Source organism: Pezoporus wallicus, unplaced genomic scaffold (assembly GCF_028554395.1).
Source record: "Pezoporus wallicus isolate ANWC-B61680 ecotype Strahan unplaced genomic scaffold, APGP_CSIRO_Pwel_v1 contig_6714, whole genome shotgun sequence".
NCBI lineage: Eukaryota > Metazoa > Chordata > Aves > Psittaciformes > Psittacidae > Pezoporus > Pezoporus wallicus.
In genome coordinates this window covers 53,688-80,639 of record NW_026637486.1, presented here as the reverse complement: position 1 = coordinate 80,639, position 26,952 = coordinate 53,688, and the positions used below count along the sequence as shown (strand labels likewise).

The window sequence follows — 26,952 nt, the reverse complement described above, 5'->3', positions numbered from 1 at the left end:
GTGCTCTTTATCACAGGTATTTAATTTCTACAAGGGAGAGCATTTCTCAACAGGTTTTATTTCTGACTTAAGTTTTGAAGCCTCATAGAGTAAAATGAAACCAACATTCTGGAAACCATCAGCATTATTTCAATTCATTCATCTCCGCTGAGAGGGCGGTTATTCCTCCACAGCATCCACAAAACTGAAATGGTATGGAATGAAGTAATGACAGGTTTTCATTGAGGTTTAAACCCTCCACAGAACAAGCTGTAGGTCACTGATTTCTCTGCATCTGCTTTTAAGAAGACCAACAGAACAAGAGGTGGTTAGGCTGAGTAAATATTGCAGAATAAGAAACGGGGGAAGAAAGGAGGATCTATGTATATAACTAAAAAATACAGCAAAGAGATACCCTAAGAAGGAACAGGCAGTCCTACCACCATACAGGCTGCTAAGAAAGCATCTTGCAGAGCCTTGAGCTGGAGAAAAACAAGTGTGTGCCAACTTCACACACTCCCTGTGTGAAGTAAATTGCATTGTATTACATTTGTTGGCTTTATTACTACAAACGTTAAGTTTGTCTGACAAAGACATTTACTCAAATGAGATCTGCTGGATAAAAAAGTTCAAGGAAACACCTTTTCAATAACTGTAATGTCCTCTATACAAAGGAGACACCAGTAATCACATACAAGTGGCTGAGCTCCCCATAGGCTTTACTGATTTGTGACAATGGTCTTCTCTTACACGCACCTGTAGAGTGTACTTAATGAGATATTCACCTTCCTTTGTGGAAGAAACAGAGGAGATGCTTTCCACACCACTGAAGTTAAATGTTACTGGTTAATAGCAAATGATTTCTTTGACTTCAATTGACTATTTCCAGCTTCTTCGTCTACTCTGCTTCCTGAGGCTTACTTCTAAGCTTAACTTTCTAATGAGAAATGGATTGGTTCAGCCACACTAAAACCTTTCTGAAAATATTTTTGGAACATTTAAGGTAGTGGTTAAACAAATCATTCATTTCACAGTCTTTATGTTCCAGCACGGATATTTCTAGGATTCATTACAATAATGGCTACTTAACTGCCATTCCCAAGAGTTAGTATAACTGAAAATGTACTTAAGAGTTACTATACACTATGGTTCTGGCTTAACACACTGTGAACCAGTTAAGAGTTGACACTGCAGAGCAGTTCACAGAGCTGTTCCTGACAGGGTCATCCATAAACCTCACACTATGTAGAAATCTCATCAACTCAAATGTACTGGGGTAAACCCAAGTCAGGTTTGCAGAGCTCTTACTGTGATCACCAATATATTTCTCTACAAAAAAATACAGGGCTTTGTTTTAGTGGAGTCTCATGTATCATTTCACAGGCAATCAAAAACATTTATTCATTATTTATATTCACCTAAGTTGTATGAATGAGATGATATAAAAAGAAACAGGGAAAGAGAAGTATTACATCAACATCAGAAGCTTATGCACCATTGTAGAGAGAGAGAAAACTCTTTTTTAATATCAGTAAGGTAAAATGCATTTAGTCAAAAAAAATTCGCTGCCTCGTTTGGAATCAATGAACATGTTGCATTTGAATGCCAGAAGCTCTGCTAACAAGTTCACTGAGTGACATCAAACTGCAGGAAGTGGATGAGTAAAGCACATAACAAATAAAACATTTCCTTATTCTGTAGTGAACTGACAGGAAAAATCTAAAGATGGGAATTTTTTTAAACCAGTTTTCCTCTAACCCACATGGATTTGCCAGCAAAGCCAGGCAGAGCTCAAAAGAATGATTCTAGTTGAACGGTAAAAGATCTAATGCTGGAAGAGGCTGAAGAAACAGGATTTCTACTGGCTATGGCTTGGGTTGAATTTAATTTTATCTGGCAGGATTAAGCACTGCATTCATCTCAAATAGCTGCAAGAGACAGCTAAATGTATTACCTGCTAGAACAAAAGATAAATGCAAAGTTGCTAAGTAATTATATGGAAGGAGAAACTTTACCGAGAAGTATTCTGGGTTAGAACACATCACTGTGAATAAAGAAAGTAATCTATGTGGAGAAAAATAAAGACTTGAAAAACGGACAAAGAAGAAAAGCAGATGCAGTTTGTAACCACGCACTGGTATGGGATATCTAGGATTTGGGATATCTATGGGATAGCTAAGAAATGGGATTTGCAGTCAGAATGCTTGTTGAAAACAAATGCTGGTGTGACAGGGAGCTGCCGCTCATTGTTCAGACAGTTCTGCCCATCCTCACAAAAAAGGAAACCAAAAATCCAGCATGCAAAAACATTTGATTCCATGACTAAAATCTATACCAGAATAACCTACAAGACTACACATTTTCAGCAGATGGTTTGATGAAGACTCTATGATGCACTGACAACAGCTAGAGATGAAGAGCTCATCAGATCATCACTTGAAAGCTCATCGCATCATACAGAAAGAGCCAGAAGGTACATACACAGCTCTGCTATTTAACATGCAGAGGTCCTGCAACAGTGCTCCTGTGCAAGCTTACAGGAAGGGAGCATCCCATGGCCTTACTCATTTGTTCTCTAACCTACAAGATAAGTATCATTATGCTACAAGGATCAGGAGTGAGTGATACAGAACACCAGCACTAGCTTTAGCTCAGTCACTGGTTCCCTCCATGCAAACGTATTACAACACTTATTTAGAACAAGGAAGGAGGGAAGATGTGTGGAAGGAAGAATCTGATTTTAAGTATTTAAAATTGCAACCAATGTCAAAATTTTGTTAAACTCACTCCCTACAAGGTGTAACAAACTGTTGTTCTTCTTTCTGGCCATATGTAACACCTACAAGACAGGTCAATGACTTCACATTCTCACGTTAAACTAAGTCTTCATATGTCCTTCAAAGACTGGTTTGTATTTGCAGCACCAATATCCTTCAAATCTCCACTAAAATCAATTCACAATTCTGCTAGTCCAAAATCACCGGTATTTCAAAGTGCAGAAGTGATGAAGGATATGTATTCTAAAGCCAAGTGAAAATAAAAGATAGTTACCTCTGTGCTGCAAACATGTGAAATGATATAAAATCACAGAAAACTGAGAAGAAAAGAAATCCATAGGCATTTCCTTTGTGCCACACAGAAAACAGGTAAGAAGTTAATATAACCTGAGAAACCTTAAAACATTTCCATGACACAATTTCCGGGACAGAAATGACCTCTGACAATGTTCTTGTACGTATTTTCTTAGGCTGTTATAATCTTCGTATCTAAGTGTAGGAGATATACAGAGTTTAGATGACAAAGTGCTCGGTGGTCCAGCAAACTTCATTCTCCTAACATGGAAAATCCAGTGGTTTTCCCCCTCCGTGATCCTACAGAATTCTGTCAGACTTCAGTCCTTTCACTTTTTGTTGTTTAAGGTTAACCAGTTTAAAGACAATACTTACATTAGATACCACTGTAATAAATGCATGTGCTATAAGAAACGGCAGTGTCTCAGGGGTTCCATATTCAAAACAATCCTTCATGAGGGAAAGGCCGTTTTTGCCACAAAACAGACAAACGTAACGAAGCAAGTGCAATGGTACTTCTACATCCTAGAAAGAGGAAAAAAAGAAGAATTTAAACAATTAATACCAGATCAGACACACAGGAAGTTCAAAAGCTACATTAGTACAACACAAATCTATGAGGAGGAGCGAACGTGGCCACAGAAGTGTCTAGGGAATGTGAACCTACTTAGAAATGGACAACTTACATTCATATCACAGAACGCCCCTAATATATTGCTTTCTTGAGCAGAAATATCCTGTTTAAAAAGAAAAAGAGTAAAATTAACTGAAGCAATAAACCCATGTTTAGAATAAAAACAACTGACCTTTAACAAATGTTACAGTCAACTAACAGAAAAACCAAATCCTAATTTAGAGGAAGACAGAAGCTGAAGCTTTGCTCCATTTTCACACTCCTAAGCATACTTTTCCAGTTCACCGTTTTACCTTTGTTAAGACATATTTATAAGCACACAGATATACACTTAGAATAATATCACAGCAGTAGCTTTCAGTGGCTGAACGAACAGATTATTCCTCAATCCCACCCCCTGCTTCACATCACCAATTTCTTCAACAGGAATACTGCAAGGGGATAGTCTGGCTGCACACCAGCCTGAGAATTACAGAACAGACCCAACCTAGGTACTTTTAATGCAATTCTTGCATAAAGATGAGACATCTATCCAAACAGCTGCATTTAGATGAAGTGTAGAGCGTTCTACAACCTCACTTCTAATGTATTAAGGGGCTAAACTGTCAAGCTATTAATTCCCATTAGAATATTAAAACTCTTTACCTTCACTACTATATTCTTTCATCTATAACAAAACACATCATAAGAAATAAATGGCATACTTCATACTGAATTAAGCTAACTGAAGAGGGGGAAGGAATTGTATCACCCTATCAATCTGCTAGCTATTTGCTGGAACAAGAAATCTATTCTCTAGAAGTACTAAACTGAAAGGGTTTGAAAAAAAAAGCTTTTCTTTTTAGTGCTCGTAACATCCATTCGCTGGGCAGTATAAAGCAGGAATTTTCTTTACTGGGGTTGTAACATATTTGTGTGCATCTTGCACATGGGCTGAGGGCAGAAGGGCACTGAAGGTATCATTAAGTGTGGCTGTAAAACCACAACATTGCCATGGCTACTTCTAGGAAGTTACAGCACACATTCTTCTCCTTCCTATCCCTCCATGCCAAACACCCAGGTCTCATATTCACACATCAAATGTAAGTTTAATGTAAAGTTCATTTTTCAAATGAAGTTTCTTGACTATATTTCAAATAGCTATGTAGGAGTAAGCTGCTTAAAACTGTACCAGGGGATGCTGGAGGCAAGCAATTTTGGATGGATTAAGTGTGATACAAGTTTGAATTATTCAATGTGCTCATATTCTAGCTAAGCATTTCTTCTCTTTTTTATCTTCTGCTGAACTCTAAGTCATGCCTGAACTCGTGATACTCCTGTTATTTTTAAACCAGCTTTGAAGCCAGTAGGTGGTATGTTTTCAAGTAGCAAGAAAAGGTGTTGAGAACTCTGCTCATGAAAACTTCGGCAGGAATAATGTGAGAAATTTTATTAGTTTTCTTAAATAAAATAGAGATTTGTTGTCAAGTGAACTATAGTTCTTAGCATCCAGAAATCAAAACCTCACAAAAGTCTGTTACATGAGTCCTGGAAAGCACACCAGAAGTGTGGCAATTCAGAGACTGAGCCTGGAATCATGAGTTTTGGTCTCGCAGCCGTGAAACAGAAAAGACACTGAGAATTCCTTAAGACCGAGTTTATAAGAAAATATGTAAATCCCTCAAAGGAATCTAATACGGCATTAAAAACCACCACTGCATCACAACACCTGGAAGTAGCCACCCAGCACGTAAAGGGGGCCTATAAATGTGGAGAGGGGCTTTTTACAACAGCATAAAGTAACAGGACAAGGGGGAATGGCTTTAGACTGACAGAGGGGAGATTCAGATTACATATAAGGAAGAAGTTCTTCCCTGTGAAGGTGCTGAGGTGCTGGCACAGGGTGCCTTGAGAAGCTGTGCCTGCCCCATCCCTGGCAGTGTTCAAGGCCGGGTTGGATGGGGCTTGGAGCAACCTGCTCTAGTGGAAGGTGTCCCTGCCTGTGGCAGGAGTGTGTAATTCGGTGAGTTTTAAGGTCCCTTCCAACCCAAACCATGCCATGATTCTATGATAAAATGTACTAGCTGAGGTACGACAACAATCTTGGTATAAGAGTATTTTTAGTTAATTATTTGGGATGAAAAATAGACATGAAGGCCTCACGTAAAATAGTGGTAGCTTTCAACAGAAGCAAATGGTGTGTTTCAAGATGTTATCTTTACAGATTGTTTCAGTATTTATGACCTGAAGTGAGCTGATCCTGTCGCTGGCTGAAACTAATTGTGATGATTCAGAAATCCAAACTTAGCAGAAAGACATTCTTCATTAGGCTTCTCATCAGTTTAAGCAACACTGAGACAAACTGTAAGTCTATACAGACTCATGTTCACGCTACACAGGTCAAGACTAGACACTAGTCAGTATGCTCGAGTTACTTCCACGTGATGGAGTTTCACTGTCCTCATATACAGCATGTTTCTGGTTAATTTCTGCCCTCTGCAAGGCTATTTGTTCAAGGCAGCATCTGCTATTGAGTCCACAGTCCTTCCAGCTACCAATCAGGCTTCCATGGTCTTCACACTCTCACTTTAGAGGTGCTCTAAGGGACAGAAATAATTCTTCAACCCACATTAAGGAAAGAATGTGTAGGACCACATACAGTCCGACACCCTTTGACTACCAACAAACATTGGTTTGTTTTTCATTTTCATGCAACTTCATGAACTCCTAAACTAGGGAAAACCTCCTACTTTCACACCAATGTTTTTCTTCTCCACTAGATGGTCAAGTGTAAAATGGCTTTGACAAGCACCTGATAAAAGGTTTAGACTTCAAGCCTTGTCTGCTGGTCTTAACAACAAAGATCTTGGAGGTGTCTACAGAGCAAAGGCTAACAGCAGTATTGACTGCTAATCCTTACCAGGAGGTAGTAATACCCTGTGAAAGCCTAACCGGTCATTTCTAGGCAAAGTAAAACCTTACTGGATGTGATGACTCAACAGAATTGGGTAAACTCAAGAATCTGGAATTTCTGAAGACTGTGAGAGTGGGGATCGGAGTTTGTTTTGCAGCAGAAAATGTCCCTTTTTCCAGGGCAAAAGAAATGCTTAGAGAGAGGGGGAAATGCTACACCAGCTTCTCCTAATGAATTCTTGTCAGTTTTGGTCTGTTCGGCAATCTGTGGAGCTTACAAGTATAGAGACACTTAAACCAGGGATTTTTCTTTTATGATCCCTTGAGGACCGAGTTCCAGCCTGATCTAAACCAAAAAGTGCTCCCATTACTGGGACTAATAACTGCTTCAATTTAACTAAGATGTGCTCTAGACTGAAACGCAAAATTGAATTCTAAACCTCAGTAAATGAGTTACTCATGGTAGCAGAAAGTTTTGACATTAAAACAGCTGATGTTACTGCTTTAGAATAACAGAATCCTGGTGTGTCCTAGATACAGAAAAGCTCAGTTTGTGAGAAAAATGAGGGACATTGACCTTTTAAATACAAATAAAAAATGCCCCCCCCCAAAAGGGAAAAGATACACCACAAATCTGGCAGATACCTCTGTAATCCATAGCTGGCAACACAAAAAATCTAGCAGAAAGGTAAAAGAACTTTTCCCCTGCTCTGTTACCTCAGCAAAGTATTTTTCCATCTCAGCTGCCTTTAAATGATGTTTTTAGGATAGCTAATGAATGTATTCAATAATTCAAATTAGACAGACTACTATGTCTAGAGTGATAGCCAGTCAGAGTACAGCAATCTGCAGCACATCTGTGTCCAAATCACTTTATGGCTGCACATCAAGTGAAAAGAGAAATCCCACCAGGCACTCTGAGATCTTCTTTTATCATTTGGATGTGAAATTGAAAGAGAAGAAAAAAAAAAATAAAATATATGAAATTGTCATTTAAAAGAAGCAAATGTGCCTATACATAGAAAAGCTGCTCCAGAATTGTTCATTGCATATTCCTATGAAGCTCGTTTCAGTAGGTGTCCCATGGGAGCACAAAAGATAAAGCACTTAAAAGACATAAATCAATGACTACTTAACTGACAAGATGGATCTACCCTCCCCAGTTCCTATTTGCAGAGGCTAAACTACAGATTTATTTATGTCTGGTGGAAGTTTAAAAGGCAGGCCGGAATGAACAATGGGAAACATGAAATTCACAAATCCTGACTTTGCCTCATTTTTCTATACATGTCTATTTGTAAGACAATCTCTGTTAACATGTATTTTGGGATAAGGAAGTTCTTTACTGTGAGGGTGCTGAGGCGCTGGCACAGGGTGCCCAGAGGAGCTGTGGCTGCCCCATCCCTGGCACTGTTCCAGGCCAGGTTGGACACAGGGGCTTGGAGCAACCTGCTCTAGTGGAAAGTGTCCCTGCCCGTGGCAGGAGGTTGGAAGTGGACGAGCTTTAAGGTCCCTTCCAACCCAAACCATTATATGAGTCTATATTTTGGGATAAAACCAGAAACCAAAATCCAGCCCACCCAAACCCCTCCCTGTGTTACAGGATTTAACTAGATTTATTGTCAGGTATGACAGGATTCAAGAACTGATTATATCTTGTGACAATCTTAGCATACATAACCAAAAATGATATACGACTTGGTAACTTCCGATTTTGGACTTAAGCTTGCGAAGCAAACTTGACCACTCATAGCTCCAACAGAACTCCCCAAACTTGCAAAATAAAAACTGAGTTAACCATAGCTTAATTCTCCACTTCGACTTGCTCCAAAGTTTGTTGGATAGAAGCTTTTTTTAATAGCTAAATACACATCTTCTTTGCATACAAATATCATACAAGAACTGTTTATTTGTTATTAGACTACCACAAGTTGGATCAATGTCCAACCTTTCAAAGAACTGCACTGTTTCAATTAGTAAATGCTAACACCATCATATTTCATTTCAGAAACTGAATTAAACATAGAAGGATTTTTGAGCTTTTTCTTTGTTTGGTGTTTTTCTTCTTTTTAGAGGAAAAGATGGAAAATGTGAGTGGTAGCCATAACAAATACCACAGAGGAAAATCAGCACCAGAGAACAAAGCTACTTGTGTAGAGCTCAGTTATTCCAGTCAATTAAACAGCACTTCCAACAAGAAAGTTTGGTCTTGCACGAAGTTTAGTTTATGAAGCTTTGCTTCTCTAGCACCACAGACTGTCATGAAGAGAAATTAGTAAACTATTAATGGGTTACCTTCTGGAAGAAAGGCTTCGCTATAGTTCCCTTTTTGCCTTCCTGTTACTTAAACAGTACAATAATTCAGTGTACAGTTCCATCCAACACTTATCAATATATTACCTATAACAATTAAGCATATTTTAAAGAAAGCGTAAGAGTATGTGTCATTTAACAAGTTACTCTGAAAAGTTCTACTGCAGTCAACAGGAGAGCTGAATTTGCCCCTCCTGTGTAAAAGCAACTATCACCAAACACACACAGTCTACTCAGTAAAGAGAAAAAAACAATTCAATATACAGATAAAGAGAAGATATACCTCTATTGTGGGATGAGTATTATGCTTATAAGCAGTGTACAGAGGAAACTGAATCTGAAAGATTTTTGCCACACACAGCAACAACTTTTCCTTCTCATCAGTGCTCCATAAGCTAAAAGCATCAGAGCTCTTTGCAGGCTCCTCCTCTGTCAGGATACAAGTTCTTGCAGCATCTAATTTTTTCTCTATAGATTTTTGCCATTCTCCATTTTCTTCTTCATGACACTCTCTTTCTACATTCAGGGGCTCATCAGCATGATTACTCTGATCTTGCCATGTTGAATCGAGATTAATAGTGCAATGTTTACAGAGCTGGTCCCGCAGAGCTTGAACTTGGGCAATCACTAAGTTAATAAGCGCACAGACTACTTGGTTAAAGATCTCCAAATGTTTATACTCCTTGAAACAGCACAGACATTGTCTGCAAGAGAACAGAAAAAAAAACAGAAATAAAGACTCCTGAAGCAGCTAAACAGCAGAACAAGTAAACTGGCCAAAAGAACTCTTCACATTAAAATGCTTTTAACAATAAAATGTTTGACAGACCTATAAAAGTAAGGCAATTCAAACGAAACAGGCTCTACACAGCAGCAAGTGGGAATCACAGAGCCTTCCTTAAACCCTGCGAACATCTCATTACTTCCAAATGCTTACCAAAACTATAAAGTTCCTGTTATCGTTTAGCAGCTGCCACTGGGAGTAAAATATACAAAATAAATCTTAGGAGCAAGGTCACTGTACTACTGCAGCAGCAATGTTCCTCAGTATGTGTCTGAATTGTTTCTTGTCTGGTCATCTCTAGTGATACTCACTGCAATAAACACCTCACCTGCTGGTCACCCTGTAAGAGCACATTATGGCTATTTTTAAGTCAACAGGGCTGCAAAATTATTTTGTTTTGGGTATTTCAGCTCATTTATCTGCATTTGGATAGAAACCCCATGCACACTGGCACCCTCTACCCATGTGGGAAAAAGCAGCATGAAGTATCTTTGTGACTTTCTTCACTTCGTAGGCTAGGAGATTATTCTCCTGAGTATTTACTCACACTTAAAATGAAAGAACAAGGGGAAAAACTATGCACCACCCCTTTATCAATATAATAATCATCAAGTTAGGGAACTGTGATATAGCTCTAGTTGTGGGCAAACATATCTCAAACTGATTCTGGGTGCATAAACCTCCCAAGGTAGATGCCCTGCAACCTACTGTCTGGGAATTTTTGATTCTTGCATACAAACAAGCATCTGCCTCATTATGTGCAAAAGGTGGAGGGTAGCCTCCTAAAAGGCTCTAAATCCTGAAGAACCTAAAGAAGAAAGCAGTCAATAAGCAAGGGTGCTTCAATGAAGACTAACATTGAAGGCTACATGCTTGTAATAGAAACTTTTAAGATGGGCTCAGCTCTTTGTCACTCAAACTCTGATGTTGTAACTGCTACATAAGCCGGTCTACTTCCAGTAGAGACCTTTCTCCTGTGAGATGGAGAACAAGGGACTCCAGGTCATGATGAGAGTTCTCAGATACTAGAGTAATATAAAAATTACACATACCATTTCTGAAAGAAACAGCAGGTAAGAGACAGGGCAAGAAGTCACCAATAAGTGATTAAAAAGTTCTTCTGCAAAGCACAGCATTTAATCTAGAAACTGGGCTTAATAAATTATAATATGTAAGAAAAAAAACAAGACAGAGGGCTCAGAACTATGGCAGGTAGAGGGTGCTGCCTCTCTCAATAGAATACAAAAATACCCTTGAGCTACAGCTCTTAAAGCAGGTATGCTCTGAATACAGGTATCTCTTTTCAGTGGGTTAGACATAAAGAAAACATTCAGTATTCCCTAATTCCAACACAGATAACAGTGAAGGAAGCATCTAAAACATTTTGTTCCATCTATGCAGGAAGAAAAAAAAAACTTTAACAGTGTGTAAGTGGCTTCTGCCTTCACCCATTTTAAAGATATCCTTGCGATTTACTTGTAAATGTATTTTCGTAATAACAAATGACAACAGGAATTGCAGGCAAACCCAAGTGTATCCTCAAGCATTTATCTTTGAGGAAAGCTATGTACAACAGGTCCATCATTTATGCCTGCAAATTACTACCTCACTTGATTGTAATAAATTATTCTCAATAATAATGAAAACAGTCTGGTGACTCCTTCTCATGTATGTGTATTTGAATGCCAACCAATAGTGGAAAATTCCCTTTTGGACAAAGGCACTTTGGTTTTTTCCAAGATAGAGGTTTGTGCAAAACCTTTAGGTCTTCATGTATCCGAATGTGTTCACAGGAAGAACTCCACCAAAACCTGATGATCTATGAATGTGTGCGCTACAAATCTATCTACTGTGATCTATGAGCGTGTTACAAATCAAAAGGTATTCTTCAGACTGAGTTGCCAGCTGCTCTTCTGAAGGAAAGCAGAGATCTGAAGGACAGGTAACAAAAAGTAGTTCTTAAGGAGGGCTCCAAACACAAACCAACAAGCACAACTCTCAAATGCAGAGAAGAATTCGGCTGAGTAGAAACAGGACATGAGACTGAAATGTAAAGCAAAACTCCCTGTGGCCTCTTTGCTAGACTCTGCTTTGACTATGTTAAGAACTGGTTTCCATACTCTTCAACAGTATGAAACCATACATACGGAAGGTAAAAAGAAATCAGAAGATAAAGAGTTAAATGCTATCAAGTCTTCAGTTTTTCCTCAGGTTGCATTTGTCATGCTATAGCTCTTGAACAGAACAAAACTCTAGGCAGATGATGACCTGGAAAACACCCCTGTTGCAGCTGCTCTGAGACAAACTTGGGATCTAGGCCCTGTCAAGAAATGACGCTATTCTGTTTTCTGTTGCTGCTCTTTATTTTGATGTAAAATTACTTCTCCGTGTCTAAAAGCATATTGCACAAGATGATGAATTTGCTCTGAGTGCCTTTGTTGAGCAGGATGAGAAAAAGAGGATTCTCCTTTTGCAGGTACCCAAAATGTGACCTTCTCTTTATTTTTGGGTGTCTCCTAAATACCAGAATAATTTTTTCCAACTTATTCTCTATGCTTTTCCCAACATTTCTTACAATCCAGTTTGGTCTTGTGACCACCACTGAACACTGAACTCCAAACATCCTTACTGCAGATCCTTTATAAAAAGTAATATTCATACAATTCCTTGTGCTGGAAAAAAATACGTAGCTGTGAGGTAAACAGAAGAGCTGATATAGCTCCTTTAAAATCAAACCAACAACAACAACAGTAAATAGATTAGAAAGAATAATAAAGTTGATTTAAAAGAACCATGTGCAAAGGGTTTTCGTTATCAGTTTAGTAGCTATGGGCTGCAATCATTCATCATCCTGACTCAGAGCATCCAGACACAGAGAAAAATTTAACATGATGGCCCCATTCAGAGTGATCTTCTTTTAAATTCTTCTTACCCTACACGACTTCCACAGAAGCTGCTCAGGGAATTTCACATTAAAGCAGCAACACATTTATCTTTGCAGTATAGCTGTATTTACTGCTACACAATTATTACAGCATCAGAATGCCAATCAGATTCAAAATACACCTTGCCCAAAATGCACTAACGTTTATTTTTATAAGAAGTAAAATGCCCTTTACTGTCCAAGTATCACTTACCTACACATTAGTAACCTGCCCATTCTAATTCACTCTACTCTACTTTTTAAGACTGGAAAACTACTCTTGAGATCCTTCATTATCAACACTCAATCTCCATCCAAAATTACCTTTGTGTCCAGGAATTGATGTAAGCAAATATCTTGAGGGCATGTTCCTTTCTGAGCTGCAACCCATCAGCACCTTCAATGTCTGATACTAAAGAAAACAAAACCACGAATGTGTTAGTAGCAGGAAAACCTTATGCAATTGCTGTTTTTATTAGAAATCTGCATTTTGAGATGACCATGAGTTATTTCAGACCAGCTATATTGATGCTTGTTACTTTTACATATGCACACATTTATACTGACATTTAACCAGAACTAATTGGCAATGTGATAAATGCTTACCACATGTATTACAGCAAGAAACTAGAACAGTCATGTACTGAATTCAAAACCCAACTATTTCAATGAGGTGTTATCAAATGTCCCACTTCCATCTAAAAAATGCTTATACACGGTAATAACCCAACTATCAGTAACAGTTCACATCTCCACTTACGCATCAGCTGATTATATATTAGGGCACTGGATTTTGTCTATTGGCCACATTCCTCTCAAAGCACAATTATCATTTCCTCTCTGCTCTAAATTTCCATTCACTTCTCCAATTATTTAATTGCTACTCAGATGGAGAATGTCAGCATTCCTCTTGACTGTTTCATTTATAACAAAAATAAGGAATCATTTCCGTATTTCACATGGAATTTCAAGTATTACATGCTCACAAATCCACCTCTCAAGCAAGCTCTGTGGCAAAGGTTCTCCAACAGACCAAGCTCGTCAGAATCATAGAATCATAGAATAGTTAGGGTTGGAAAGGACCTTAAGATCATCAAGTTCCAACCCCTCTGCCGTAGGCAGTGACACCTTACGCTAAATCATATCACCCAAGGTCTCATCCAACCTGGTCTTCAACACTGCCAGGGATGGAGCATTCACAACCTCCCTGGGCAACCCATTCCAGTGCCTCACTACTCTAACAGGAAAGAATTTCCTTCTTATTTGCAATCTAAACTTCCCCTGTTTAAGTTTTAACCCATTACCCCTTGTCCTGTCACTACAGTCCCTAATGAAGAGTCTCTCCCCAGCATCCCTATAGGCCCCCTTCAGATACTGGAAGCTGCTCTGAGGTCTCCACACAGCTTCTCTTCTCCAGGCTGAACAGCCCCAACTTCCTCAGCCTGTCTTCATACGGGAGGTGCTCCAGTCCCCTGATCATCCTCGTGGCCTCCTCTGGACTTGTTCCAACAGTTATATGTCCTTTTTATGCTGAGGACACCAGAACTGCACACAATACTCCAGGTGAGGTCTCACAAGAGCAGAGTAGAGGGGCAGGATCACCTCCTTCCACCTTCTGGTCACGCTCCTTCTGATGCAGCCCAGGATACGGTTGCTTTCTGGGCTGTGAGCGCACACTGAAGCCGGCTCATGTTCAGTTTCTCATCAACCAACACCCCCAAGTCCTTCTCCACAGGGCTGCTCTGAATCTCTTCTCTGCCCAACCTGTAGCTGTGCCTGGGATTGCTCCGACCCAGGTGTAGGACCTTGCACTTGGCATGGTTAAACTTCATGAGGTTGGCATCAGCCCACCTCACAAGCGTGTCGAGGTCCCTCTGGATGGCATTCCTTCCCTCCAGGGTATCAACTGAACCACACCGTTTGGTGTCATCCGCAAACTTGCTGAGGGCGCACTCAACCCCACTGTCCGTGTCAGCAACAAAGATGTTGGACAAGACCGGTCCCAACACCGATCCCTGAGGGACACCACTCATTACTGGTCTCCAGCCGGACATTGAGCCATTGACCACAGGTCTTTGTGTGCAGCCATCCAGCCAGTTCTTTATCCACCGAGTGGTCCATCCGAAACTTAACCTCTTTTCCAGCCCCAGCCCTACGAGGCATTATGTGATCATACAATCACAGAATGGTTTGGGCTGGAAGGGACCTTAAGATCACAGTTCCAACCCCTTGCCATGGGCAGGGACACCTCACACTAGACCATGTCGCCCAAGGCTCTGGCCAGCCTGGCCTTGAACACTGCCAGAGATGGAGCATTTACTTCTCTGGGCAGTCTGTTCCAGTGCCTCACCACCCTCACAGTAAAGAACTTCATCCTTGTATCTAACCTGAACTTCCCCTATTCTAGTTTGAACCCATCACCCCTTGTGCTACCACTACAGACCCGGAAGAGTCCTTCTCCAGCATCTATCAACACAGATTTCCAGAAACTAAAGCTAATGAGAAATTCTACTGGCACAGATCACAAAGTGAAGCTCAGAGGAATATCACTTCAGAGGATAATCCCAGAAAACAAATACATATTCTTTGAAATAATGACATTACATATGCACATACATACAGATTTTCATATATATGCACACATACAAATACTAAGAGACTGCTTTTTGTGTATTTCTGTAAGATACCATTAAACTTCAAACATTGCTTTGCTGTCTCACTCCTGGAGGGCTCTGAAGATCCCTACCTAACACTAGCACAGTCCAGAAGTGACAAGCAGACTAGAAGATAGGTATCACTTGATAATACTTTCTATTTCAAACAACAAAAATTACCATGGCACTTGACTCTTTTAAGGCCAAAGCACAGCCCTGAAGAAACCAACAACTGTCAAACAATTCAGATCAAGCTCACCACAAAAAGACAGATCCTAAACTATAGATAGTATCTAAAACCAGAATTGTCCAGCATAAAAGGTTCATAAAACCTTCATTTTGTGCATGTTGTGAGCAGTGTTTCAAACTTTACACAACAACCACTGACAGTAATTTAGTAGCAAACCTAATTCTAACTTGCAGGATCTTACATATACTTCATAAAATTCCTTTCAGCCCCACATCACCCTACTTAAAACACACACACACTAACAAGTAGAATGGTAACTCAACTTCCAGAGCAGCCTTTTCACTGCAATAGCTTGAAGTGATCCCAAATTTCCCTCTATGAGGATAAGAAAATCTGCATAACTCAAAGTAAACTGGTACTTTAAAAGCTGTAATTCCACATAAAGTGTACGGAAGGGAGAAGTTATGGAAATACTGAAGTTAACGCCTCAGGTCAGAAAAATCAGGAGGTATATGCACTCGTTGGAGAAACTTGTTATGCTCCTGTTTATACACTCTACATCTCACATGTAGAACAGCTTCAACTGGGCTTATTCACTAATCATTCTAATTAGTACAGTGGCTACATACACCATTTCCCTTTGCTCTTCTGAAAGGGATAATATTGTTGTTGTTCCCGATATACTCAGGGAGCACAAAACAGCAGCAACGACAGAGGCTGCAGAAGTCTGTACCACTCTAAGAAGGGTACTGACATATCTGGCTAGGACTCTCCTACTGAACCTCAGCTGAAGCTCTCTTTTGCTCCTTAGCAGAAAGGGTATTTTTCAGCTCAGCTAATTTATGTCCTCCCAACCAGAATTTAAATCTTAGGCTTTTGCATACTTGTCTTATTCAGAATACCAACTTTGTGGATACTCTCGATTTATAGCACTGCTCTTTAGGGACACAGCTGTTTGAAGTACACCAACAATTGGTTATGAAGCCTATTATTTAATTAGAGGGAGGAAAGTGATAGAAACACACACATCGTCATTCCAGTGCATCTGTTGATTTCAGTCAGTTCTGGAAGGACTCCCTTGCTGCGTATGATTTCACTACTGATGATGTCTCTCTCCTGTCAAAGTAGTTTTCTTCAAACCTGAATGGGCCAGTAGTTAAAACAGACTCATTCACACACAAATAAAGCAGGTGCTTTTATTCTCGCTCATATTCGAGCATCCTGCATGCCTTAGATCCTCCTTATTAACCTGTTGCTTCCCAAATTGTCACATTTCCAGTGTTTCTAACCTGGCAAAAACCACCATGCCAAACTTTTCCAGAAACTTTCCTGTGACAAGCCTCCTTCTAGCAATGGATCTGACTACCCCCAGTTTCATACCTAAGGCAGCAATTCCCACAGGGTGTGCTAAGGCATGCTTAGGTGCTCCGAGAGCATCTGAAGCACATCCAAGTGCTCCCTGTGTGCTCTAATCAGTCAGAATTGACAGTAAGTGCTACAGAGCTTTACAGCCAGACATTCCATGAGCTCTCTCAGCAGTGGTACTCTAACACTAGGCTCAGCACCTTCACCCTTTTCTCCAGCAGCTGCTTCTTTCTCCAGGCACTCACAACTAGCGATGCCTTCCATAACTCATACCTGAGCTCTCTGAGCTCAACCCTCTTCTTCCTTAAATCTGTCCTAGCACATCTGTCTTCTCCGTTAAAGCCCCTTAGACCTTCTCACCCCCCAATCCTTCTTTTCCCCTTACTTTCCATGTACACAAACACCTTCATCCTGCACTAGATCCAGTTTCAAATCAACATAACCCACTTCAAGTCAACACTACTAACAGCATCTGTAGCCATGTATTTCAATAACCGTTACTGCTCCTGCAGGAACCCCAAAAGCCAGACTGGGAACTGAGCAAACTCAATTTATGAATCTAACCAAAACCCATTCCCATTTTAGTTGGCTTTGTAAGCCACTGAATACTCAGGGTGGGAGCTGTGTAAGGCCTGGGAAGCAAAGTGTGAGGCTGAGAGAAGGCGCTACAAATGCCTTTATAGTCACTAGAGATGTAAACCTTCTCCATCCTATCCGGAGTAATTTCACCCTAATGCTGCTCATCTATATGCAAAGAAAGTAAACATACGGTTACTATCAGAGTATGGGAAAAAAGAAATGTTGAAGGCCTTAAACAGACACATCCAAGACAGAGACCAGCAGAAAGACAGACAGTATGTATATAAATTCTAGCTAAATATACTCTACGAATACACAAGATCGGAAATGGGGTCTTTCTGCATACTAGCAATGCCTTATCTCACCGAATCTTTACAAGAAGATGGTTGAGAGATCTTTCTGGACACAGTAACACCATATAGAAAGAGCTGAGCTGCTTAAAACCCCAAAGTAATAATTCTTTATTACTTGATTGTTAACATCTTCTGGTGCACAAGTTTTCTGAGGCTCTTTAAAAAAGGACAGACTCAAAAATGCAATTGTTTATTCAAGTAGCTGACAAGAAGCCAAAACACACAATGGTCCAAGTGAAGACTTAAATATTTTGGGATAAAAAGAGTATTTTCCTTACTCTCCCATTTTACTTGGCTTGCTTTAAATGAAAACTTGGGCAATATACCTTATGTTCCACAAAAGGGTGATTTACTAAAAGTTTATTATAGTACTAGAACCAACACAATCTCCCAAGCTAAGAAAACCCCCAACTATTAACACGGCTACTAACCCAAGAAAAAGACACAAAATGTAAATCAACTGCAAAGAAGGGGCAATATCATTTCAGCTATGAACAAATGAAGCTCAGGTCATAAGTGCATTTTTAGCAAGAACTTCAGTGCTACAGGAACAGACTGTAATTAGACCTCAAGGACAACTATCATTCTAGACTTGTGGGGAATATCTTATATCCAAAGGTCACTTATCACACCAAGTACAAAATGACAAGTAAAAAGAATCATTTTCCAAAGCATAAATTCTCTCCTTTCAGAAACATAATATAGTTAAAAAGTCAACAATAGATAACTTTAATAGATTTAACTAATTTCTGCATATTTCAAAGTGTAACAAGGTACAGTTGCATACACAGTACGCTTCCTCTCCTCCCCCAAACCTCATCTGGTAGCAGCTTCTCATGGGAAACACTAGATCACTGTCAAAATGGACATTCTGCTCAGAAATTGTTCCCCGACACTCACTAAATACAGGAGACCAGAGCCATACACTGAAAGAAACAGTATTAGGGACAATAATACTAATCTTGAAAGAAATATATACACCATCTTCTGTATAAGTACCACTGTTCACATAGAGAACCAGCAAGTTAATATATTTTTATGCATTGAGATGTTTTCTGTTATTTGTAGGGAGGGTTTTTTTTGCTTATGATCAATAAGTGAGATGATAGCCACAGAGTTTAGCATCTCCAGTTCCCTTCTACTTCCATTTATTAGAATTACTGTTTTATTATAAAGAATTCATGACTGCCTCAGATTGATTCACCAGAGCTCTTCCAAGCCTTTACAAAGCCATCTTTGACAAGGATCTAAAAGGACAGTGTCAACTTGAAGTTCAATGGTGACAGTTAACTGTCCAAGCTTCCCTGTAACTTTTTAGTGAGGAAAAAACAGTCTTGTCTCCACTCTTCAGTCTCCATAAAACAAAAGCACCCCAGAATACTGACTAGACCCACATAACCAAAGAGTGCTGAAGCACTATGGTAGAAGGTACTGTCAAACAAAAAAGCAAGTTAATTCTTCAGTATTAGACACATCGTTCTAATGTCAGGTTAATGTAGGAAAATCAGGTCTGTAACCCAAAATAATATAGTATTAAAATTCTATAATCCTATTGTAAGGCGCTTCTGGGGCACCTTCATGCTATCTTTACGATACTGAGTTGTCAATGCCCACCCTCCCCATACCACTACAGCACAGCACTATGGGTAACTATACCTGCTTCCAGCCCACAACAAACCTGAATTCATGTGAAGTCTAAATCACCCTCTACATGTTTTATATCTATAAATATTCCAACTTTGTAAATTCATTGCTTTCCTGCAAGCTTTTGATTACAACGAAGTATACAGAGATTACAAAACAAATACTAGAGAGACAACATAAAAACTTACAGACAGGAATTAGAAACCCTCTTAAAGTCTCATTTCCTTAGAAAAAGGAAACTGTGAACATACTACTGGCCTCTGTCAGACACTTGAACTTTTGAATATCAAAGCAATTTCAGCAAATCTGACAGATTTGCACATCTAAACACTACTACGTTCTTATATATGGCAATACAGAAGCTATTCAGAAGAGTATGGAAAAAGCAGTTCCAACTAGTCCTCTAACTATCCCCCAAATCAGTCACCTGCTGGTTATTCAGCACCTGCTTAATTCCTCATAGCCACCACCAGATCAGAACAGCCTAAAGTGTTTTAATTCAGTTTTCCAGTGCATAGGATAGTTACACAGCTAGGAGTAGCACAAGTTTTGGTATGCTCATCAGCTAGACAGCACTTTGAAGGTACAACTTCACCTGAACAGGGCAAATCTGCTGATCTTAGGTAAGTGCTACCTTCAACTACCTCCCTGTTTCCCTGCAAACACCACCAAGTTCTCTATTTGAATCTCCACATTTCCCTTTCCATCTTATCTCTCTTTGTTTTCTCCAGCAAACACGTATTTGCCATGATATGCTAATGTAGTCTGAAGCAGAACAGCAGAAGCTGACTCTGAAAAGCTGTATGAAGTATAAAAATTGTCATCTTCCAAAAGTGAAGCCATCCTAAAGTTTTCAGCATTAGGTCACTGATTGCTTTGGGTTAAAATGCCACCTTCAGAATGGCCATAGCCATCTACCTCAGTCAGGAGCTGTCCTGAATAATATTAAGATCTTTTGCCTTTCACCTTCCCAAATAGAACATGCCACAGCAACTGCTTCCAAGGAGAACAGTTCACATAATTTAAATGCAGTCAAATCTGTTACCAGCTGATAATTTATGCAGAACAGTAGAGCTGGTTCTACCCAGAACTATCCAGATGAGTTATAATCTTAATAAACTCTTAGATACATCACCTCAAACACAAAACGCAACTGTGCTGCTTCAGTAACCAGCTTGGGTCCAGAAGCAGCACAGCAGCTTTCAGACAAAGCAAAGCAAAGTTACTTTGCTGTGTAAACTCAACACTGTTCACACAGTTATCCACAGTTCAAAGCCCACAAACACTTCATATCTATGCAGCACTACTCAGCAGCAGAAATTTGGTCTGGACTAGATGGGAATGTTAAATACACCATTCAAGGTGGGTTATGCCAGTGATGGAAGAACAAGTAGTATCATATCCAGCATGGAGGGGGCACAGATACTGAGCGGCATAAGACCACTCATCAAATGTTTCAGGAGCAGAATGAGCTTCATCAGTTAAATACTCTGTAACATGGATATGGCTTTTTTGATCAAACATTAGAGGAAACGGTGTAAGATGAGCCTATGGAGTATATGGTTGGAATAAGATGGACTAAACTGCGTATCGTTCTGGCTTTGCTGGTCCAAGACGACTCACCAGAAGTCTCAGCGTTGTCCTTTCCAACCCCTCAGCTTCTGAAAGGGCTTACTGCCCCCAGCACCACATAGCAGGAATGAACAGAGGCCGCTCAAGACCAGCACAGTGTGTAAGCTGCTGCATTTCCATGGAAGCCTGAGTGAGGGGAGAAGCAGCCTACAGGTACAGCAAGGGTGAGCCTGGCTATGGTGGGGTCTATCAGCTTTGGGTCACTGGTAGCCATGTCAGATGGAAAGTGTTTGTGACAAGATCTGTGGTATCTTTGTGCTCCTAATGCTTCTGTTATCTTGGGATTTTCAGCAGCAAAGATCCTGCAGCTCTCCCTCACCAGGGAAAAGCAAGTTATATATTACCAAGGAAAAATCCTGTAAAGCAATTTCAAAGCGTTTGTGCCACTCACTGGAGTTAAAAACCCAAAAAAAGTACCAGTCTTATTTCAGAGTCCTATTTTAACTCGGTATTGTAAATTGTCTTTGACTCCAAGATAAGACATTACAATTCTGGGAAGGCTGCATTTTCATCTTTATATTAAACTTGTTATAGTTCCTCTTTCAATAAAAAGAAAATAAATCGGCTCAATTTAAGTAGTATTTCCATACAGTGAAGTCTGCTTGACAGCTCCAAAACCTGCACTACATGTGGAAAGTCAGGCTGCCCATCATAATATTTTGACAATGGTCACCACAAGTTTCTTAAAGAATTGATTCAGGATTGGACAAGCACTGCATAAACCCTAAACTTCCAAGCGTATCACTAACTACTCCAAGGTACATTTCAAAGCTAGGGCTGAGACTGTCAATGCCAAAACTACTGCTCTGATAAGAGGATTGCTTAACTTCTGTTTAAAACAGAACCACAGAATCACAGAATGCTTTGGGTTGGAAAGGACCTTAAGATCATCCAGTTCCAATCTCCTGCCACAGGCAGGGGCACCTCACACTAAACCATGCTGCCCAAGGCTCTGTCCAACCTGGCCTTGAATGCTGCCAGGGACGGAGCATTTACCATGTCTCTGGGCACCCTGTGCCACTGCCTCACCACCCTCACAGTAGAGAACTTCTTCCTCATACCTAACCTGAACTTCTCCTAAAACCAAATGGTTTCAGTTTGAGCCCATCACTCTTTGTCCTATCGCTACAATCCCTGATGAAGAGTCCCTCTCTCCAGCATCCTTGTAGGCCCCCTTCAGATACTGGAAGCTGCTCTGAGGTCTCCACACAGTTTCTCTTCTCCCCACTGAACACCCCCAACTTTCTCAGCCTGTCTTGCATTCTTTCCTCGTAATAACATATTAACTGCAAAACCAACAACATCACTACTTGAACAACTCTGGGTTTGAATTCTTGTTCTTCAAACACTCCAGCTCCAAATTTTTAATAAACTACTTTGAGAACATAAACCTCAAAGTTTATCAAACTATTTCAAAAGCAGAACAAAGATTTAACTGCATGAATGAGGTTCCAAAAGCTAAAAAGAGGTTTTCTCTTAATTAAAAGTAGCAAGGAATACAAAAATTAAACTAGGTACTCCAGGAAGCATTCTATTTTCAAGAGAGAACCTTGCAAATGAGTTCAGCTGCACCACTTGGCACACTGTGAATCAGTTACAGAAAACAACAGTAGCTTCCCCCCTACTACCAGAAAGAAAAGGCCCAGGACTGAGCCACCACAGCCAGTAAGAAGCAACAGATTATCAGTAGAAGTACAACACAAGCACCTAATGACGGTGCTCCAGGTGTTAAGGACAAAATCTGTAAGAGGCATATACGATTCATTTATTTCTTACAAAGTATATATAAGCCTGCTCAAGCAAAGAGATAAGGCAGATAAATGGGCAGTGGGTTATTATACTAAATGGAGTTTCAGGCAGCTCCAAGAGGAGCATGCTGAGTATCTGAACTCCAAAGTATGATTTGTTTCCATCAACAGAGACAAGGAACCATCATTGAAAAGGGAGAATAAAACAGTAAGAATACTAAGGATAGGCAAGCAGGAAAGCTGCATTGTCCCTCAACCTTCACATAGAGGCTCCAGTACTGCACTCGACTTTTGCTAGATAATCTGTATTTACTAATCCACTGAAACAGTGTAGTAATTTATTGGATAAAGCATAATTATAGACTGACTTTTCCTGAAAACTTGGAGACTAAAAGAAATAAGAGCAGGCTGAAAGCAAAGCCTATGGCCTATATATACACAAGTATCTCCAAGATGCAGTGAAGCTTCATAACAAGCATATCCCTCCCCCCCCCCAAGCATATTTACAGATGTCATTCTTGTTTTGTTAGTCCCTTATCAGCAAGGACACATAGGTCAGGAGCTGTAATTATGGCTAAACACAATGCACAAAGCCAACTCACTTTGGAAAGATTGAGACTAGCACTGTTAAGACTCAGAAAGTTTCCAAGATTGTGATGAAAACTGATCTCAAATCTGACCGACTTGATCAGACTGTATTACTTGAAATACTACATCTGCAGATCAAATACTGAAACTTCATACTTGAAATACTTTGTGGTAAAAGTTTAAAAGTTTAATTTTAAAGATTAAGAAAAACAGTAGGTCAGAAAAGGAAGAAAACACAGCTATTTCAACCATAACTACCAATAGCAATTCTTAACTGTGAAAGAAGTCAGAAACTGGCCAATGCAGCAAACAATTTACTGCACTGACCATCCTTAAACCAAGCAAAACGACCTACTTTCAACGGGCTTCTGAGCTCACACTCCAGTGTTATCCTATACTAGTTCCAAGAAGGAAAATAAAAGTTGTTCAGACTCTTGTATCAACTGGTGATGTTAGCCAAGGATGTAATTCCACCATATGCCTCCTGTCAAAACACTAGGTGACTGAAAAGGGTGGAATAAACTGTGCTATAGGTAAGCCCTTCACAGATAGGCCATTTCCCAAATTCCCCAGTAGATTGTGATATTCTGGTGCTTCTACAGCTTTCCTGGAGTTGTCCTCCCTTGCAAAGATGCCACTGTCCATTTCCAGCACTGTTCACAGGTTCTCCAAACAGAAAGAGTACACAAGTGAAAACAGTGTTGGTTTTGTTGATGCCCAAAGAGTTCAGAATGAAAACAGATCACGGGATCTGCAAGAAGCAGACCCCCAGCAGAAGGGGATTCTGAAAAGCACAGGGGGTTTCAGTTCACATACACTTAACCAAAAATTCACTAGCGGTAAAAACAAAGGGGGTTGTACTACAACTTAAATGACGAAGAATTTAATAGTTACACGTCAGTGACTAATAAACAGCAACTGACCCCTTCTTGGAAATGAAGTTACGCTCTCATTAAAAGTTACCAAATCCCCACAAAATGAGTTGAGAAGTGCAACGGAGACAAAGACAATGAACGTTGCACAACACAGCATATAACACACACATTAATACCACACCATTTGTACACGTCTTGTACCTACGGTTTCCTACAGAGAACATGTAGGAGGCTAATGGAAAACTACCTTCTCCAGAAAAATCCACCTGCAGTTTAAAAATGGGACGTCTACTCTTGTTAAGTGGAGAGAAATACTTCATGTTTTGAGGGCACTGGTTTTACACAAGTCAGAAATTAGAACTGATGCACTTCTATAGCTGGAAGAAAAAAAAACCACCAGACAATTTTTCCAAGGCTTGCAGAAAGCTCCAGTTATTCTTCATGAACCTGCCAAAAAGGAGCTACAAAAAATATCCCTGCCTGCTCAATAGCACAGCAGGTATGGAAGTAGCACATTCACAGCTATTAAGGGATCTATACAGTCTTAAAGAGCAGTGTATACAGTAAGCCTTTTGACTAACATATTTAATGACCACAGCGCCCTGCCTTCCTTTAGCGTTCATCCTGAACTTTTCTCTGTTTCTGCATACAATTACACAGACTTAAAGTTCTCAAGTAAAAGTCAATGAATCAAATAGTGCAATAAATCTGAGTCTTCTTCAACCTAGTGTGAAAAAGGCAACAAAAAGCTTTGCCGCTCGCTTCTTAGATGGGAATCAATGATCTGCTGATGGATGCTGATCTAGAAACTGTGCCTCAACTGTTGTGTAGTTTTGAAGTCTTATTTACAGACCTTCTACACATTCACCCAAAGGTGCTTTTTGTGAGAAGTTTCAACTTCTTCAACCAGCTGTTCCAGCACTAAACCTCCCTGAGGAGTTCTATGGATATGCATACAGCTGTAAAGCACTTGCACCAGATCTCCTCAAGAAGTCCACCTTTACCATACATGCCAGACCTGGAAAATTCCAAAAGTAAAACTTTGGAAAACTACAAATTAGCTGAGTATTTTTACCAAGTGTTGAGAAAACCACAGAGATTCTCGCAGTTGCACACCCAGGGCTAGCATTCAGATTTACAAATCGATTCCCATACAAGAAAAGAAGTTAAGAATGGCTTCTCACCTTTTCACATATTGGATTCTAGAAACTGCTGATTTGCTACACAAAATGAAAAACAGGAATTACCCCAACATGTGCTTAAACAACAGAAATGAAAAGGCCACAACTATGCTTAATTGCAGCATTGAGTAATCATCACAACCATTTGCTCCTGAAGATGGCAAGATTATTTTTTATGTTGTCCCAGCATCCTGAGGACTACAAATGCAGAGCTTAGCTTGCAAAACTCCTGCCTTACCGGCTACCTGAGCTGGTAAAACTAACAGATGAGCTACATTTAAGCAAGGAATTAAAAAAATTAAAAGTACATCATAAACCCCACTCTATACAGAGAGCCTTTCTCTCCCTCACGAAGAAACTCTCTTCTGTACAGTGGGAGCCTTTACAGGACTTGTTGGAAGCACCAGGATGCCCGTGTAGCACTGCCATCATCCACAGGCAACATGTGACTGTGCCATTTCTCATCTTTTCTGAATCAGACCGAAACAGTCCTACAGAGAATACTGGAATGGAAAAGAAAAAAATCTATTATGGAAGCCTGTTAAAACAAACAGTAATATGAAGATGCAGGATTATACATACATCAACACCTAAGAATTAAGCAGGATGAAAGAGAGAGGGAAAAGCAGAAAGAGCATATGGGTAAGCAGAACAGAAACTGAGAAATGGAAAAGATTATGAGCACAGAAAAATAACAACTTTGAAAGCTAACAGAAGAGTTGCAAGAAAGATGGGGTACAGGATAGAGTATGATTGTCAGGTATTTAGATGAAACTAAATACTGAAAGAAGAAACACAAGAAATTAAAGGAACCAAGAAGTAAACACTGCATTCTCCTTCCATTCTCTAAAACACCGAATTGCAGACTGCTCATCACTTGTCCACAGAACATGATTCCAGGAAGCAAGATCTGCTTTTCTGACTCAGTGTTACTAGAAAACAGGAAGGCAGACACAAACTGCAGTGACACAGAGAAATCAAAGCAGCAAGGAATTAAAAGCCAGAAAGTAAAAAGTCAGTATTAACAATGAAGAAACAGGTTTTTATGTTTAACATGGGAGAAAAATAAGGAAAAAGGAATTCTACAAATGAAAAGAAAGGGTAAATCTCATAATCCCCTGAAGCCACACAAGTCCCTCCATGGAAGACAGAACTGTTGGTCCTCCAGAAACCAAAGCATCGCCTCCCAGGCAGGCAGAGGGGAACAGGCCCAGCGTCTGCTCTCCAAGGTACTGCCCCTCCAACCACAGCTCAGAATTCCCAGCCCAAGCATCCTTTTACTGCCAATTCCCCCACATCACTTGAGCATCTAAGGACGATTTTAACAGTGAGTCTCCCTCAAGAACTAACACTGATAACATCCAGGATAGACTAAACCACATCAGTTAGCACATGTCTCAGGAATTGCTCGGGAGTTCTGTAACTTGAAAATGACCCTTAGAGTAAAAGCCATGCAGTGCCAAGTGGCACGGAAAAGAACGTACCTAACAGGAAGTTTTCCCCCACAGGAAGCAAGATGACTTTAAGTTCTACACTAGTCAAAGATC

General features: G+C 40.0%; 1 protein-coding gene across 11 annotated transcripts in view; it reads right to left on the bottom strand.

Annotated features, from left to right (window-relative positions):
- USP34 (ubiquitin specific peptidase 34) overlaps positions 1–26,952 on the bottom strand; it is a 136,194-nt gene that overhangs the window by 102,809 nt on the left and 6,433 nt on the right. For all 11 annotated transcript variants that reach the window (XR_008971719.1, XM_057405735.1, XM_057405741.1 and 8 more), the window contains exons 2-5: positions 12,921–13,008; positions 9,173–9,593; positions 3,737–3,787; positions 3,426–3,575 (exon numbers count right to left, since the gene is read on the bottom strand). Coding sequence is in view for 10 of the 11 variants with exons in the window: in XM_057405735.1 (XP_057261718.1) it covers positions 3,426–3,575; positions 3,737–3,787; positions 9,173–9,593; positions 12,921–13,008 (710 nt within the window). In the remaining variant the exon portion in view is untranslated. The remainder of the gene's footprint in view (positions 1–3,425; positions 3,576–3,736; positions 3,788–9,172; positions 9,594–12,920; positions 13,009–26,952) is intronic.